This window comes from Chiloscyllium plagiosum, unplaced genomic scaffold, assembly GCF_037043375.1.
Source record: "Chiloscyllium plagiosum isolate Xiang-an unplaced genomic scaffold, Cpla_swu_hap1 HiC_scaffold_19, whole genome shotgun sequence".
NCBI lineage: Eukaryota > Metazoa > Chordata > Chondrichthyes > Orectolobiformes > Hemiscylliidae > Chiloscyllium > Chiloscyllium plagiosum.
The window spans coordinates 52,352,379-52,370,313 of record NW_028270157.1 but is presented as its reverse complement, the minus strand read 5'-3'; the positions used below and the strand labels follow the sequence as shown (position 1 = coordinate 52,370,313).

Genomic DNA, 17,935 nt, shown 5'->3' with positions numbered 1-17,935 from the left:
AAACATTTTAGTGCAAATTCACTTAATTCCTAGCATTTACCATATACATATACATATTGTAATGTTACTTGTTGGATTAATGCATGCCATAGAGCACTTTCTATACTTTTATTTAAACCTACCCTGCAGGTGTAATAAAGAAGATAATCTATGCTGAATATGCATTTTAGGGAAATTTGGGTTTTTAAAATTATGATTGAATGATCTATGACTATCCACAATGGAGTGTGCACAGATATGCACATTTTAAAAATGTAAGATTAATATGGATTAAGAATGCCATTCAGCAAGCCTTAGTTCATGTTTTCCAGATAAAGTCCTTCAAACCTTCAACTAAGAATCACTAATTCTTAAGTGTCTCTCACCTTCAATCCTTGCCAAATGCTTGTTCTTTCTTTGATCTCCTCACCCATTTCCAGATTAATCTCTTCCACCTGACTAATTCCCATGCTCAATTTCCTGACCCAAGTGCTGGCTGATTATATTAAAGTTTCCTGTTCTACTAGCGCTGCCTGTTCAGAACTGTTCTCTTCTACAAACAGCTTCATCCCCAACATCCATTCCTCTTTAATCACCTTTTCTCTTTAAGATTGAATGTGCTTCCTAAATGTGCATATCTACTCCAAATGCCCCATGTGTTTCTTGCAGTCTGATTTTCATCCATTTTATAGTGTAAACATTACCCTGCCAGATGTCACTCGCTTATTCTGTGACTGTGATTGTCTTGCATTAATACTGCTTATGCTTCTTGACCTTTCTCAAATATGCCTGATTCGACCTTTGCCATTATCTAGATTCATGGATATTTCTTGCATGGTTCCATTTCTGCCTAACTGAATATAATCAACACACACATGTCCAGCAGTGTCTTCTTTTCCTGTTTCTAAGACAACTCTCTCTGGGTCCCCAAGGGATAGTTTTGGCTTCAAATCACGTGTCAGCTTCCTTTCAGCAACATCTCCTGGACGCACAGGAACCTCAATTATCCGGCATTCGATTAACCGAACTTTGGATTATCCGAAGAAGATAGCAACGTTCCGATGCTTGGCTAACTGTGTTATCTGGAATTTGATTAACCGAGCAAAATACTCCCTGCCTGTGTCCTTCAGATAATCGAGATTCCTCTGTACACATCTTCACATGTTTTCAGCCATTTAGTTGCCTCTGATCTGTCCATCCCTGTAAACACAGTGTAAGAGTGCAGCAAATGCAAAATGATGTAAGTCTTGTTTTGGTCAGTACATTTCCATCTTCTAAAAACAGCTGAAGATCGTGAAAATTAACTTAAAGTAGATATTTATTGCCAGTTAAGATGAAAGACTTTCATTGCACCATTCTGAACTGGATGTAAAGTAGGTTTCAAAAATGAGAGGAGAATGTGTTAACTCGGCGTTTTAACATTGTATTCACTTCCACCTGAGAAGAAGTCATCTTTTACTCTGTCAGAGCTGGAAGTACAATTCAAAACCCATTCTCTACGTCACAGTCAGAAAAATATTAATTTTCCTCCATCAGTTGAGATGGGTTTGGAGTTCTGTTCTAAAATAGGATCAGTTTTTTAATTTGTTGCACTATGTAGTATCTGAAAAACACTGATTTTTGTTTCATCCATTTTTGTCCAATATCTTCTCATTTTTTAAGGTAGCAACCTTAGTTACATGTTAGCATCTTCTCTTCTGGAGGAGTAGGCTGTATGTTCACATTTAATTCTAGACACTTAAACACACCACCTAAAATTCCGATGTTATGTTAAAGGAGTGCTACGGTGCTGAAGAGCTGTTAAAGTGGGATCCCCTCTGCCTTTTTGGGAGAGTGGAAAAGATGCCATTGCCTTATTCCAAGAAGAGTGAGGCAGTTCATCTACCTTGATGATATTTTCCTCAGCTACTATAACTAACACAGTGCGATTATCTCGATGTTACCATGTTGCTATTTCTGGTATCATACACATTTGAGCAGGGTGGCAGCTGTGTTTTCCCCACAGTATCACAGTGACTACAGTTCAGAAGTACTTATTTAATTGTGACGTTTTTTAGGAAATCTGTAGAGAGTGAAAGTTTCTATATAAGTGCAAGTTCTTGGTGTTTCTTTCTGAAATAATGGTAAATTAATATAAAAAATTAATTAGGTCATTGTTTGAGCATTGGTGCAGACGTCAGCACCATTTTGTAAAACGGGAATGAATGCTATTGCAAGGATTCAGAATCACAAAATCATTACAGTACAGAAGGCGGTGATTTGGCTGATTAAGTCTGTGCTGGCTCTCTAAAGGGACAGTTCAGCTCAGCGTTCTCTCACCTTCTCCGAGCAGCCCTGCATCTTGTCAGACCTCAAGGAGAAAAGTCCCAGCATCTCCAATTCCCTTTTGAATGCTTTGATTGAACTTGCCTTCATCATTCTCTCAGGCAGTACACTCCAGACTCAAACCACCTGCTATGTGAAGAAGTGTTTCCTCATGTTACCATTTTTTTTTTCATTAATTACCTTAAATATATGTCCTCACTTTCTAGTCTTTTCCACCAATGGGAACGGTTTCTCCTCATCTACTCTGACCAGAGCCCTCACGATTTGGACATCTTAATCAAATTTACTCTCAACCTTCTCTTCTCCAAGAAGTATAAGCCAATCTTCTCCAATCCAACTACAAACTGATGTCCTTTAGCTCCGGAACCATTCTTATTCATCTTTTCTGCACTTTCTCTGAGATGTGGTGGCCAAAACGGGATGCAGCATTTCAGCTGAGGCCAAACTATGTTTTATACAAGTTTTACAAGTTGTTTGTGTGTTCTATGGCCCTGTTTATAATGCTTGGGACAGTGTCTGATTCACCAGGATGATGACAGGGACAGGGACAGGAACATTGAGGAGAAATTTGAGGTACTAGAATTATTTCCACTAGGACAGAGAGGAAGTGAAGATCAAAAAGAAGTTTTGGAATGTTGTAACAAAGTGGCTAGGGGAAACTATTTTCTCTGTTTGGAATGGGAGTGAAAAGAAATCAGTATAAAATTATCATCATGAGTGAAGAACCAGCATCTGAGATTTTCTTTTTTTATTCAAATATAATTAGAATATAGAATACTTAGACACAGGCAATGGTTGAGGTAGAAATCATTGCATCTTTTAGTGGTAAATTGGAAAAAATATTATTAGAAACAGGGGAACAAAGGCCAGGAGAAGAAAGCAGGGCTATTTGGGTTATCTTTGGATTGTTGTAATGAAATGCTGGTACAGACATAATTGGCGAAATGGCCTCTTGTAACAAAATAAAGTCAAAGCATTTGTGCCAAAGTGTAAGAACATTAGCAATAGGAGCAGGTGTAACCTCCTCAGCCATTCAAGGAGATCAGGGCTGATTATGCAAATTTCCTCCATTTTCCCACCCAGTCCTCAGTGCTGTGTAAGAGGCTGCACCTAAATAGATTCTAAATTTGTATTGTTGTTTGTGTTAGAAATTGTAGATTGAGAGAAATTGTAGATGAGCAAGTAATGAATAATTCTCAAATAAAAGCAAATTACTGAGGATGCTGGAATCTGAAACCAAAAGAGAAAATTCTGGAAAATCTCAGCAGGTCTGGCAGCATCTGTAAGGAGAGAAAAGAGCTGACGTTTCGAGTCTAATTGACCCTTTGTCAAAGCTGAATAATTATCGGTGAATAACCAGAGTATAACGTTTCTTATGTGTCGCTTGAACAAACAATTGCTGCTAAATTCTCCTATGGTTGGTGGTTAATGGCTGGCTATATAGGAGAATGCATATTCAGTTGAACTAAATGGGTCATCATTGTGCACAGTAATGGGAATCACTGTTCTTTGCAAAAACTACTTTGATCCTCAACACAGCTGGTTACCTTAAAGGACAAGGACGATATCTTCTGAGATGATATTGGTGATATTTTGTAAGCTTTAAATGATACTGGAATTAAGAATCCTTTGGTCCAGTACAAGAAGTGCCCCAAAGGTATAACAATTATTTCTAGCCGTATTGGTGTTTCTGCAGACTTAACAGTTTGCTGGTGATGATGTACCAGATGCTATTCCTCAACTCCAGATAACTGAAATCCTGATGTTCAAATAATCAATCCTGAAAAATCCGTCTAAGTACAGAACGAATGTCTGCCTTGTTAGAATGAAATGCTTGAGCAACATTTAATTATTTAGGGTGATTGAAATGTCTACAATGTAAGCTTCAACTTTTCTGAAACAAGTAATGCATATATTGGTAAGGACAACAACTTCATGCCATATTTTAGTATATAATTCAGTGGTGAGTCTCTGACATGAGAGATGCTGTTATCACACAATGTCTGGGGGAGCTCAGTGCCTTGGACAGCAACATCCTGATTTTCACATTTAATTGCACCTAAGTGGTTCCATGAGATTTTTCTCCTGTTTACACTTTAATAACAGGCTGACAGCCTCCCTCTTTCACTGCAAATTCCTAGTCTATATATCTTGCAAATTTCTTCTGTGACTAGGAAATGCATAATGATTATCTTCCTTTCCTTTTTAAGCTGTCAAGAATGTGCTTGGCATCACTGCTGGAGTAAAGAATTATTTGCACAGATCTGTTAGATCAGCAGATCTTAGTTTTATTACTGTTTTGCAGTCTTCATGTTTTGTATAATGTTATACAGTTGCAACGTAGTGGGCGGCACGGTGGGACAGTGGTTAGCACTGTTGCCTCACAGCGCCAGAGAACCGGGTTCAATTCCCGCCTCAGGTGACTGACTGGAGTTTACACGTTCTCCCCGTGTCTGCGTGGGTTTCCTCCCATAGTCCAAAGATGTGCAGGTCAGGTGAATTGGCCATGCTAAATTGCCCATAGTGTTAGGTATAGGGGTAAATGTAGGGGTATGGGTGGGTTGCGCTTCGGCGGGTCGGTGTGGACTTGTTGGGCCGAAGGGCCTGTTTCCATACTGTAATGTAATCTAAAAAAACGTTTTACTGCCTGGTAACCCCAAGTGCATGTCATTGCTACATATAACATTGATAAGGAGAGCTTTAACTCCATATGTTATGTTATTTGTTGAACGATTGCAAGTAAAGCTCAATGTTCCTGTCTTTGTCCAATCAAAAAGAATTAAAGATGTCAATGCATTTATTTTTCAGGCATTCGGTCAGGCGTATTCAAACCATCGTAAAGTTGCAGAAGACGGTGAGACCCGTGAAGAGACCCTCCTGCAAGAATCTGCATCAAAGGAGGCCTATTACCTCAGTAAGATTCTGGAGCTGCAGACAGAGCTGAAACAAGCTAGGACGGTTGTGGTCAATGTCCAGTCTGAAAATGAACGACTCACTGCTCTTTCTTCGGACCTCAAAGAGGTAACCATGGTGCTGTTGCTGCTCTAGACTGGAGTTGAGAAATCTCATATCAGTCAGTTTTAGAAAAGCAGAATTAATGGGAACTGTGCAATAAATTATCACAGTTCTGTAAAGCACAGTTAATGATTTTGTCTGAAATATGCTGGCGAGGTCAATAGCTCTAGGTTGAGCTGGCTGGTGTCATGAAGACCTAATCTGTATTTTAATGCATTATTTCATGGTGTTGTGAAATAGATACACAATAGTAATCTTTTTTTTCATCCTCTCTGAATGCTCCCTTTTTGTTGGCTGGAGGTACTGATTAATGCTGAGTCACAGTTTCATAAGTACAGACCTCCAAAACTGGACTCATTCTTCACATAGCCTTTGTAAATGAGAGTAGACAAGCCATTCAATTGTGGCAGTTAGGGGTGAGGAGGGGAATATAATTGCAGCTAACTTTCTTTTCATCTGTTAGTCACATATAGATGTGTTGCAGCAGAGATCCTCAGAAATGGCACATCTCTTTCTCATAGTCCTGAGCTCATGTCGGAGTTACAATCAATTGATTTTCAATTGGTTAAAAAACTGAAACCTTAATGTCAAACTTGAACAGTACATGTTTTGTCTGCTGTGATGTGAATGTCCTACAGTGGCCACTAACATTGCTGTGGCCAGGTTACTGGAGCAAATTATATTATGAGCATTTCTAGAAACATTAAATTCAGTACAAGACAGCCTGGATGACAGATGATCTTATGTCAGTTCCGAATGTAGAGAGTGTGGAGGTCAGTTAGCTCAGTTTGCTGTATGGTTAGCTTACAATGCAGGGTGATACCAGCATTGTAGGTTCAACTCCCATACTAGCTGAAGTTACCATGAATGTCCTGGCTTCACAACTTCATCTGTAGTGAACCCTCAGGTTAAATTCATCACCTTTATTTATGACAGTGCACCCCTGTTGGATTATTTTGCAAAATAAGGTTGATGAATTTCTGTAAATCAATCTATTTCTCTAAGGTTTCTGGCTTTAGAGAAATGCATTAATTTTGTGTTTATGTAACAATAATTTGCTTCCTATTATTTGGCAACTCTGAGCTGATAATATTTTCTGGCCATTTTTCTCAAACAATTTGAAGATTTATCTGATAATGCTCTCAGTGGTTATTTGACAAATACTTTCGATGGTGCAATCAGTTGGATCAACAATTCAGATCCACCATTACATTTAACCAGTTGATCATGCAAATATACCAAACAGGAGCAGAAGTGACCATTTCAGCTCTCAAATCTGCTCTGCTACTCAAATGAGATCATGATTGATCAGTCTGTATTCCAAGTTCCACATCCCCATCTACTTCTGATGACCTTTCCCATTCCTGCCTAGGAAGGATCTATTCAACTCTCTCTTAAAAATAGTCATTGACTTTGCCTTCTCCGAGGCAGTGTTCCCAAGTCACACAGCCCTCTGAAAGATAATGAAGTCCTCATCCTTGTCCTAAAAGGGTAATTCTTAATTTTAGAACAGTCTTTACTAGTTCCGCACTGACCCAAAACGGGAAATACCCTTTCCATGTCCATCTCGTGAAGATTATTCAGGATCCTATACACTTAAATCAAGTCTCCGCCAACCCCCCCAATTCTTCTAAACTCTGTTGGAAACAAGGCCAGCCTGTCCAACCTGTCCTCAAAAATCATTCCAGATATCAATCCAGTAAACCCTTCTCTGAACCACTTCCAATGCATTTACGTTATCCTCCTTATGTAAGGAGTCCAAATCTGCATTTGAAATGTGGACTCACCAATGCCCTGTATAACATCCTTATTTTCATGTTCAGTTCCTCTCATAATAAAAAATAGCATTTCGTTAGTCTTCCTGATTACGTCTGTATCTGCATATTTATTTTTTGTGACACTTGTATTTGATCCCTCTGCAGCTCAGAATTATGCAAACATTCTCTGCTTAAGCAGTACCCTGTTTTTACATTCTTCCTGGCAAAGTGAATGACTGTACATTTTCCCAGATTATACTCTGTCTGCCAGATTTTTGCCCACACACTCAACTTATCTATATCCATCTGCAACTGCCTTATGTCTTCTTCACAACATACTTACTTACCTAGCTTGGTGTTGTTTACCATGTCTTTGCTCCTTTTCATCTCAGTCATCAATGTAAATGGTGAAAAGTCAAGGTCATAGCAGAGCAGCTGCCAGACTTCACTGGTCACATCAAAGATAAAGACCCATTTGTTAATAGTCTCTGTTTTCAGCCAGCCAACCAATCTCTTATCCATGTTACTCCCTACACCATCAGCATTTATTTTCCATAATAACCTTTCATATGGTACCCTATCAAATGTCTTTGGAAATCCAAGTATAGCATGCTGACAGGCTCTTCTTCATTACTAACAGTAATGTTAGTCCCTCAAGTAATTTGGTTAAACATGACTTCTCTTTGATAAAACCATGCCAACTCTTCCCAATTGTCTTGAGGTTTTCTAAGTGCACAGCGATAATCTCTTTAATGATCAAATCTCCATGACAGGTCCATAGTTTCCTGCTTTCTGCCTTCCTCCCTTCTTGATTACAGAGATTATATTTGCTACTTGTCAGTCTGATGGAAACGTTCTTGAATTTAGAGAATTTTGTAAAACTATCACCAACTCATCTACTACTTCATTAAAAGCCACATTGAAACCTCAGGATGAAGTTCGTCTGGACCAAGAGACTGGTTAGCCTGCAGATTCCTCACTTTGCTTGGTACTACTTCCCTCATGTAATTTAAACAAGTTCCTGTCTCCCTTTCACCTCTAGGTTTACAGGTATTGCTAGAATGCTTGTTGATTTCACTATAGTGAAGACAGCTTCAATTTGAAACTCAACCTCTCGACTCTGCAAAGCTTGTCCACAATCCACAAGGCCCAAGTCAGGAATGAGATGGAATATTACCCATTTGCTTGGATGAGTGTTGCCCCAACAATACTCAAGGAGCTCGGTACCATCCAAGACCAAACAGCCCATTGGATTGGCACCACATCCACAAGGATTCGCTACCTTTACCACCAACAACAAAACCCACAGCCACTTCCATCTAGAAAGACAAGAGCAGCAGCTAAAAGGGTGCTACAATTGCCCCTCTAAGCCACTCAGCATCTCAACTTGGAAGTATCTCCTCTTTCCTTTAGTGACTCTGGGTCAAATTCTTGTCTCTACACCAAAAAGACTGCAGTCTTTGAGAAGGCATCTCAAGGGTGGACAATGGTACTGGCTGGCCCACCCAGTGACATCCACATCCTATGAATGAGTTTAAAAAAAAAGTGTCCTGCACAATGACCTTCCTTCAACTGCTACCACTGTAAAATATAAATTAACTAAACATGAAACATATTGCCATTAATAAAATTTTGATGCACACAAAACAGCAGCCACATTTACTTACGTACCACCACCTCGTCAAGGGCATCTGGGATGGACAATAAGAGCTGGTCGAGCTGGTGAAATCCTTATCACATGAATGAATAATTTAAAAAAAGCAAAACTTTTGTTACTTTTATTGGTTGTTTCCTTATTGTCTAACTGTTAACTCCCTGTTATCACTCTCTAGAGAATGACACTCATTTTATTTATCTTTTCCTTATTAAATATCAGTTGAAACCTTTGAAACCCATCTTTATACTTCTAGCTGGTGTCCTCATACACTTTAATTTCTCGATCTTAATTAAGCTTTTAGTCATTCTCTGCCATTCATTGTGTCCTGACCTCCTACTTTATACAGTGACACATTTTTTATTTAAGTGTGATGCTTTGCTATTTCATTTAATTAACCATGATGCTGAGTCCTCCATTTAGAAATTTTCTTTATAGAAGAATTATACTTAATCTGAGTATTCTGAAATATCCCCTTCAACAGGACTTTTTGATTATTCCATAGCCATGTCTGACAATTCAGTTCTGTTAGTACAGCTTTTATGCCCATGCTATTCCTTATTTATGTTCAAAATATTAATTTTAATCCCAGTCTTCTCCCTTTCAAACTTAATGCAAAATTCCATCATATTATGGTTGCTGCTACTGGGGGACACTGTAACTCTGAGATTATTAGTTAATCCTGCCACATTGCAAAATATCAAGTCTAATATAACCTGGTCTCTTGATGTTTCTACAATGTGTTGCTGTAAGAAACTATCTCAAAAGCACCCTATGAACACCTTACCCAGACCACTAATGCCAATCTGATTGTTGCAATTTATATGTAGATGGACGTCACCCATGATTATTCTTGTCCCTTTATAACAAGCACCCAATATTCCTTCTTGCATATTTTATCCCATTACTGTCAGGGGGCTTATAGACAATGGACTTTCTATGATCAGTTTGTTTATCCAGCCTGCAGCCACTATTCCAATTAAATAGACTGAGAGTGCCTGAGATCTTTTAGACACTTGCAGAGGCTGACAATCCTGCACTCCTTAGAGACAAAAAATCTGAAGATGCTGGAATCCAAGGTAGACCAGCAGGAGGCTGGAAGAACACAGCAAGCCAGGCAGCTTCAGGAGGTGGAGAGGTCGCGTTTTGGGTGTAACCCTTCTTCAGGACTGGGGTGTGTGTGTGGGCGGAGCTGCAGATAAGGAGGGTGGCGGGGTAAGGTGTGGAAGTAGGGATAGGCGAAGACAGCAGAGGGTACGACCTGGTTGGTCAATGAGGGGAATGGATCTAGTTGGTGGCAGGAAAATAGTGGGAGGGGCTGGGAAGGGAGTCAGGGGAAGGGGAAGTTATTTGACATTGGAGAACTCAAAGTTGAGTCCTTCAGGTTGTAGGCTGCCCAGACATCACCTTACCAGCCTCACCTACAGTCACACTTTCTTGTTCCTGACCACTGACCAAATCAGAACACTAAGACATGTGATTTCCTCCTGGTACAAAGAATCCGTATAATCTCCCAGTCTGTAGTTCAGTCTCCATCTCATAAACTCTGAAATGAAGCTGCGTGATTTTCAAATACTTAGCCCTGTCTATGTTGCTCATGTTGTTTGACATGCAAGTAATCCTGCATTGTAGCTTCAATTGGCTGACACCTCAGCTTTAGGTATGCCTGGTACCCTAGTGAGTTTTCTTGTGTTAACTTCCCAAACTAGTCTCATTACCTGTGCATCATTTGTCATACTGTCACACCTACTACATGTAGTAGTACTGTCCACTGCCAGGACCTCTCAGGGTTCCTGTTATCAGCACCATCTTTGAAACTGAACTGTGCATTCAGTCAAGCTCTGTCAGTCTGTAACTGATCTCTATGATTCTTATCAATTGGCCCAAACATGCCTGGCAATGGGGAATTGGCACCTCACTTTCCTGATGTGGACTTGGAGGTGCTCACAGACAGGTGGCATATGTGGTCACTAACACCCATGGAGTGTGCTGCGAAATGTCAGTGCCTTGGTTTTCAAGACAATTATCGGGAGGAGCAGCAAGCTGGAGTCACCTGGTTACCACTCTCTCTTTCACGCCGGGAATTGTCATCATCTAGTTTTAAATCCGATGAGTGGGATAATGGGAAGCAGCAAATAATACATGCTGATACATGCAAATAGGTGTCTTGTCATTCACTAGTGAGAATCTTGTCTTGCCAGTTAACACTTCATTGAAAATAGGACGTTTTGTTTTTGACATTGAGAATCTTATTACTGGTGAACTCACATGATTCTAAAAACTTTCTCACCAGTACCCACATCACTCAGTGACTTAGAAAAAATTCAGTCCAATATGTTTGACAAAAAAGTTTAATGAAGACCATTCCTCATTTGAAGTGGAGTTGGAGCTGTGATAACTTACATTGTTGAAGTTTGGGAGCTCTGCCAATGATTGAGAAAGCCTGAAGCTGTTCACCTTGTGAAGTGCTTATTTTGGAATCAGACTCCCCTGAGTAGTGGCTGAATGAGTATCACAATATTTCCATGGTTTGATCTAGCTGTGAGTCTAGAATTGGCTAATTAGGAAGCTTACAGTCACTGATTGTGGGAGATTGTGGGAATTCCTAAATATTCTTATGGAGGAACAGAAAACTCCACAGCCCAAATGAGTTTGTCCCTCTTAGAAGTCCCTTGGCATTGAGGATGACTTCCTTCCTCTCTGGATCATTGGATTTTGAGAAGATTGTTAATGTCCACCTGTAGACTCTGCCCTTTACTTGAAGGCATGCAGAGATGTTGGTGTTTGGAGATTTGTGTGTTCTCTCCAATGTCTCACCTTTGGCTTTGTATACTCTCTCAGCATGTCTTACACAATGCTTCAATGCAGATGCTAAGGTGCCTAAGTTTCTATGATGGCAATGCACTGCTCAGGGTTGTCATTGTGATGAATGGAAGATGGTCGTGTGTGAATTTGTTTTAAACATGGGATAGGTTGTTGCAAATGGCAACCATGCTGTCTCAGTAGAATGGGTCTTGGTGCAAGGGCAAGGTCATGATAGTTAAAGGTCAGGCTCTGCTTCCCACATTGTTCTGGTCTATCATGACCTTACTTGTACATTAAATAACAAGTGGCCAAGAACAGACTGAAACTGAAAAATAGTGGAACCAGTAACAGAAATAGACTCAGCACGAGACTGAAGTCTTAATTATTCCAGTGATGGGGGAGAAGACAATAGTCTGGGTCCTTTGGTAGAAATTAAGTTTTCTGGTTTAATCCAGAGCCTAGAGGAGCCCAGGAATTTGAAACCAAGCTTGAAAGATGATCTTCCAAGCTACGAAATGCTATCCTGAAATTGGTAGGAGGCCTCAAACGTTCACCCCAGCAATTCCTGTTTTACGTATATTGTACTCCATGCATGAAATCAAACATGCGTTCCGAGCTGCATTGTGGAGGAGTCTCCCAGGAATTTAAGACATGCCCAGAGCAGATTGTGCATAGAATTCTGAGTGGTGAACAGAGTCAGGTCCTCTAGAAAACCAAATGAAGTCATAACATGTGCATACCTCGAATAACTGTGCTGTAGCAAAGGAATTTGATGCTCATGAAAAACTGGTGTGAGAATAGAGGAAAAAGAAATCCGCTCTGAAGAAGATTCCTAAAACCAATTGCATTATCAAACAAGAACCAGCCATTGGTCTTATCTTGTGAAGCACGTATTGAATGTGCCTTCAAATTGTCTGAGGTGTTTTGAAAGCTACAGAGTTATTGTAGTGAATAGTTGATTTTCTGTCATTTTCTCTCATTGCCTTGTTTGGAAAATACAAATTGTCTGCTTAATGGCAAAATTGACCAAGAAAACTGAAAAGGTTTTTTTTTTGAAACAAGAAAACATCCTGCTTCAATTTTCCTTTTCTAACCAGGCATTAAAATGTAAATTTGAGTAACTTCAGACCATATCTTCACCTGCTCCTATTATCATCTTCCTTGCTAAATATTATGGTTTTTGGTATTTGAACCTTCATTTAAGAATACTGTATACCTTGCCCGGGAGTATTTGATATTAGAACTATACTGGTGGCTCCCTATCCCAGAAGATATTCAGTCGTCCTGTACCTGACCTTGAAACTGACATTGTGTGTTGAATGTAGGAGATACTCTGTTTCACAGCATTAAGAATCCTCACATTAATTAACACTACATTACAATGATTTCCAATGGAGAAAATGGAAAAGTGAAAGTTTTCTATCATGTACACAATCATTTAGTCACTAAGACCTTGTATTTCCACAGACCAATTGATTCATTCACAGAATGCGTACCAGTCAGCAGTCAGTGACAGGACAGCAGGTCAAACCCAGGTCACACCATCACAATCATTTAACTGAGTGTAACCCAGTATTAACAGTGGGATATTAGAAGTGTATCAGTGCTGCCACATGTTGATGAGGATGTGGTGTTGTGCTAATCATTTCATAACAGTTAATGTTCTAGCACAGTGGCCTGTATGTTGTGGTAGAAATAATAATGAGGTCATCAACACTCTTCTTTTATTTCGGACTATATCAAATTTAGAAACTTCAGGCATCTGAACATGCTCAATTGAAAACAAAAAAAATCAGAACTTGTTAACTGAGTAGCCATGCATGTTCCAAAAGCTGCACCATTCCAGTGTCTTGCTCAGAGACTCATTATTGAAACATAAGAAGAACATGAAATTTAAATAGCACTAAACAGACTAGAAAATATTGTTTACTCATTCAAGTGTGTAAAGTTTTAGTGACGTCATTAAGTCTTTGTTATTGCCAAAAACAAACCACTACTGCTAAAAGTGAATTTGTATAGTTTAAATTCTCTTTCTTTGTATTTTAATTAATATTCAGGCCTAAATTTTATTTTTGCTTTCCGTCTCATTTATACCTTGCTCGAAAGTTCATATTTTTTTCCTTCTCTATTTTACTTTAGTTAGAGTTAACTACCCTTTCAGCTTTAAACTTCATGTGTCTGAATAAGGTTTTTTTCATTCTGATTGATTAAGGATTGCTTCTGTTCACACATCACCCATAAAGAAAGCTGTTTTCAAACTACAGGTTCCATTGCAAATGTCCACAGTAGGTATGTGAGCAAATGCAAGTGCAATGAATAACTAGTGTTGTACATTCAATGCTGAGCTCAAAATCCAGCCACCAAAGGTTTTGCTACTACAGAAAGCAGTTGAGGCTAAAACACTGTATAATTTGAAGAACGAGTTGGAGATTGGAACCAACAGGATGAAAAGACAGGGGTGAAATAATTGCACAGAGGCCGGTATGCCATCACCAATCACCCTGTATTTACTTGTACACTGTATGCAGTCTGTGACCAGCCAGCTCAGAGTCAGTTCCCTCAGCTGAGGCAATTCTAAATCTCCTGGTTAGATATTTTTTTTCTTTTTTTCTCTCTTTTTTATTTTACCCCCACACTACCACCTAAGTGCGGTAGTGCTTATTTTTTTCCAGCACCCATGTGTGTGTGTGTGTAGGTGTGAGACACAGTGAAAGTCACAAAGTGCACGAATCTTTATTCGATTTCCACCACCAGGAAGACAGGAAAACACCCGGGTGGCCAGTGACAAACACTGCCCTTCACATCAAAGGGCAGTGCTATGTGATCAAAACAGTGAAGGGGAGGGTAGGGACTAAATCAAAATAGAATTGGAGGGAGAAATGATGCACTCCACTCCCTGCGGCGCCCACCTCTCCCTGAACAACTCCAGGGTGTTGGTTGACACCGCGTGCTCCTTCTCTAAGGACACCCGGGCTCTAACGTAACCGCGGAAGAGGGGCAGGCAGTCAGCCCTAACGACCCCCTCCACGGCCCGCTGCCTGGACCTGTTAATGGCCAGTTTGGCCAGGCCCAGGAGCAGACCCACGAGGAGGTCTTCAGACCTGCCCTCCCTCCTCCGTACCGGGTGCCCAAAGATCAGGAGCGTGGGACTGAAGTGCAGCCAGAAACAGAGGAGAAGGTTTTTAAGAAAATCAAAAAGGGAGTGCAAACGCCCACACCCAATATATACATGGTCCACGGACTCCACAGCGCCACAGAACAAGCAGTTGGGCTGGGAGTCCGTGAACCATCGCAATCTGCGGTTGCAGGGGACTGCTGCGTGCAGCACCCTCCACCCCAGATCCCCGAGAGAAAGGGGGAGGACTCCCGCGTAGAGAGCCCTCCACTGGGGATCCCCACCGCCCGGTGGCAAATGGGCACGCCAAGGCGTGTCCGGACGGTGGATGAGGGAGAAGAGGTGGATGGTGTGCAGCAGCAGTCTGTACAGGGTTCTTCTTTTTATATCCCTAAACAAAACAAAATTAAAATTACGGAGGCGGCTCAGGTTGTAGGGCACAGGCTCCCGCGGGAAGTACGGGACCTTGGGGCCAATGTGAAATTCCGTCCGGGCTGGGGTGAGCGCGGACGGGATCCCACCGCACACCTGAGCGTCCTCCAACTCGTGCACTACATCGGGTCCGAGCACCGCCGTTTTAAGGCGTCGGATGGCGGTGGCCACGTACCGGACGTCTACGCTGCCCTGCTGGCTATGTCCTGCGGCAGCGTCCAGCCCAGGCCCCCGGCACCCAGCACGTCCCCGACCCTGGTCACCCTCGCCGCCACGGCCCTCCCCTCCGTCAGCCACTCGAACCCGCGAGTACGGAGGTGTGGATTCCTGAGCAACGGCTCCCTGACGACAGCCGCTACTCCTGCTGGAGGGTAGGCGCGACGCGATTCGACCATGTTCCAGACAGTGATCAGGTCCTGGTAAAAGACAGGCAGCGTCTTGAGGGCGACCTCCAAACCGTCACGGTCGACGAACAGGAGCTGCGTGTCGTAGTTGAGGTTACGCACCTGGCGGAAAAAATGCGTCGCCAGGGCGCACCACCTAGGAGGAGGCTTGACGTAAAGGTATCGCCGCAAGGTCTGAAGACGGAACGTCGCGACCTGGGTGCGGACGCACACCAGCGACTGACCGCCCTCCTCAATAGGGAGACTCAGAACCTGCGCGGCGACCCAGTGCATCTTTTTGTCCCAGAAGAAATTGACCAACGTTCTCTGGATGTCAGCGACAAAGCCAGGAGGAGGGGCCAAAGTGACCAGCCGGTACCACAGCATGGCGGCCACCAGCTGGTTTATGACCAGCACTCGACTCCTGTAAGATAGCACTCGGAGCAGTCCTGTCCAGCGGCCTAGGCGAGCCACTCCTGGTTAGATTGGTCAGCTAGGGCTTTCCTGATTGACCCAGGTTAACAACCCCAATCAAAGGTCCCATTGTCAACAAATTCCAGCTGGTTCTAATCACTACAAAAGGGAAAAGCAAGAACATACTTTTGAGTTGGATGATGGCTATGATCATGATGAATAGTTGAGCAGGCTTGGAGGGCTGAATGGCCTTCTTCAGCTCTTACTTACAATGTTTCTATGATATATCACTCGTAAACCAGCAGTATGTCATACTCATCAAGCTTTCACTGTTGATGTAATTGGTAAGGCTAATGATTTTCTGTCGCACATTATCATGTGACTGTCATACACTTGGACTCTGATTTTGCATGAAAATTACTAAAAGGCAATCATTACTGTAGAGGAAGCTAAACTAGACAATGACACATCACAGCTCCATGCAGGAAATTAATTTTATAACATAGAGAGTACACATAAATGGGTCTTCATCAGATTGTCAACATGTGACAAGTGGAAACCTGTGGGTGTCTGTGCTGGACCCTCAATTTTTTTACAATTTATATCAATGATTTAGATGAGGGGATTGAAGGGCATGGTGGCTAGATTTGCAGATGACACAAAGACAGATGGGGAGGTGAAGATGATGTAGCTTGGATGCAGATACAGCATGTAACCAAGAAGGCTAACGGCATGCTATCCTTTATTAAGAGAGAATTTCAACATAAAAATAAGGATGTTATGCATCAGTTACACATGGTACGGCCAAACCTTGAATACCGTGTGTATTTTTGTTTGTTGTATGCAAGGGAGGATCTACATGTGTTGGAGGCAAGACTTATGAGAAAAGATTGGACAGGCTGAGCTTGTTTGCACTGGAGTTTAGAAGAGAGAAGGTGACTTTTAATAGGTGTTAATAAGATTGTGAATGATCTTCACAAGGTGGAGGTGGAAAGGATGTTTTCTCATGTGAGTGAGTGGCCACTGTTCTGAAATTAACAGTCACTCCTTTAAGGACAGAGCTGGAAGAATTTTTTTTTTCTGTGACTTTGGAACCATTTGCCTCAGAAGGCAACAGAGGCGGGGTTATTGAATGTTTTGAGGTACAGAGAGATGGATTCTTGTTAGGTAAGCGAACCAAAGGTATTTGGAGATGGATAAGAAAGTGGAATTTGAAACAAAAATGAACCAGCCATCATCATACTGATGGTGGAGCAGGCTTGGAGGACTAAATAACCTGTTTCTGCTCTGAATTTGTATACTTGTATTTAAGATGTCAGCCTGTGTGTAGATCTGAACATTAACTAAACATTTATCTTTATCATTGTTCATGTTGGCATGTGATGCACTGGATGTGGTGCCTGTTGTTGGCTTGAATGAGGAATTCTACAGTAGAATTTCTACAGAGATCCTCCCCATGTTATTGCATAATGGTAGAGTTATAGAGTCATAGAGATGTACAGCATGGAAACAAACTCTTCGGACCAACTCATCCATGCTGATCATTTGCCAACACTTGGCCCATATCCCTCTTAAACACTTCCTATTCATATACCCATCCAGATGCCTTTTAAATGTTGCAATTGTACCAGCCTCCTCCACTTCCTCTGGCAGCTCATTCCATATGCACACCACCCTCTGCGTGAAAATGTTGCCCCTTAGGTCCCGTTTATATCTTTCCCCTCTCATCCTAAACCTATGACCTCTAGTTCTGGACTCCCGACCCTAGGGCAAAGACTTTGTTTATTTATCCTATCCATACCCCTCATGATTTTATAAACCTCTATAAGGTCACCCCTCAGCCTCCAAAGCTCCAGGGAAAACAGCCCCAGCCTGTTCAGTCTCTCCCTATAGCTCAAATCCTCCAACCCTGGCACCATCCTTGTAAATCTTTTCTGAACCCTTACAAGTTTCACAACATTCTTTAGACTAGGAGGGAGACCAGAATTGCATGCAATATTCCAAAAGTGGCCCAACCAATTTCCTGTACAGCAACAACAAGACGTTCTAACTCCTA

At 41.5% G+C, this 17,935-nt stretch overlaps 1 protein-coding gene across 4 annotated transcripts in view; it reads left to right on the top strand.

Moving 5' to 3' along the window:
• LOC122559565 (BICD cargo adaptor 1a) overlaps positions 1 to 17,935 on the top strand; it is a 281,554-nt gene that overhangs the window by 93,660 nt on the left and 169,959 nt on the right. For all 4 annotated transcript variants that reach the window (XM_087997372.1, XM_043709235.2, XM_087997373.1 and 1 more), the window contains exon 2: positions 5,113 to 5,325. In XM_087997372.1, the coding sequence (XP_087853498.1) occupies positions 5,113 to 5,325 (213 nt within the window). The remainder of the gene's footprint in view (positions 1 to 5,112; positions 5,326 to 17,935) is intronic.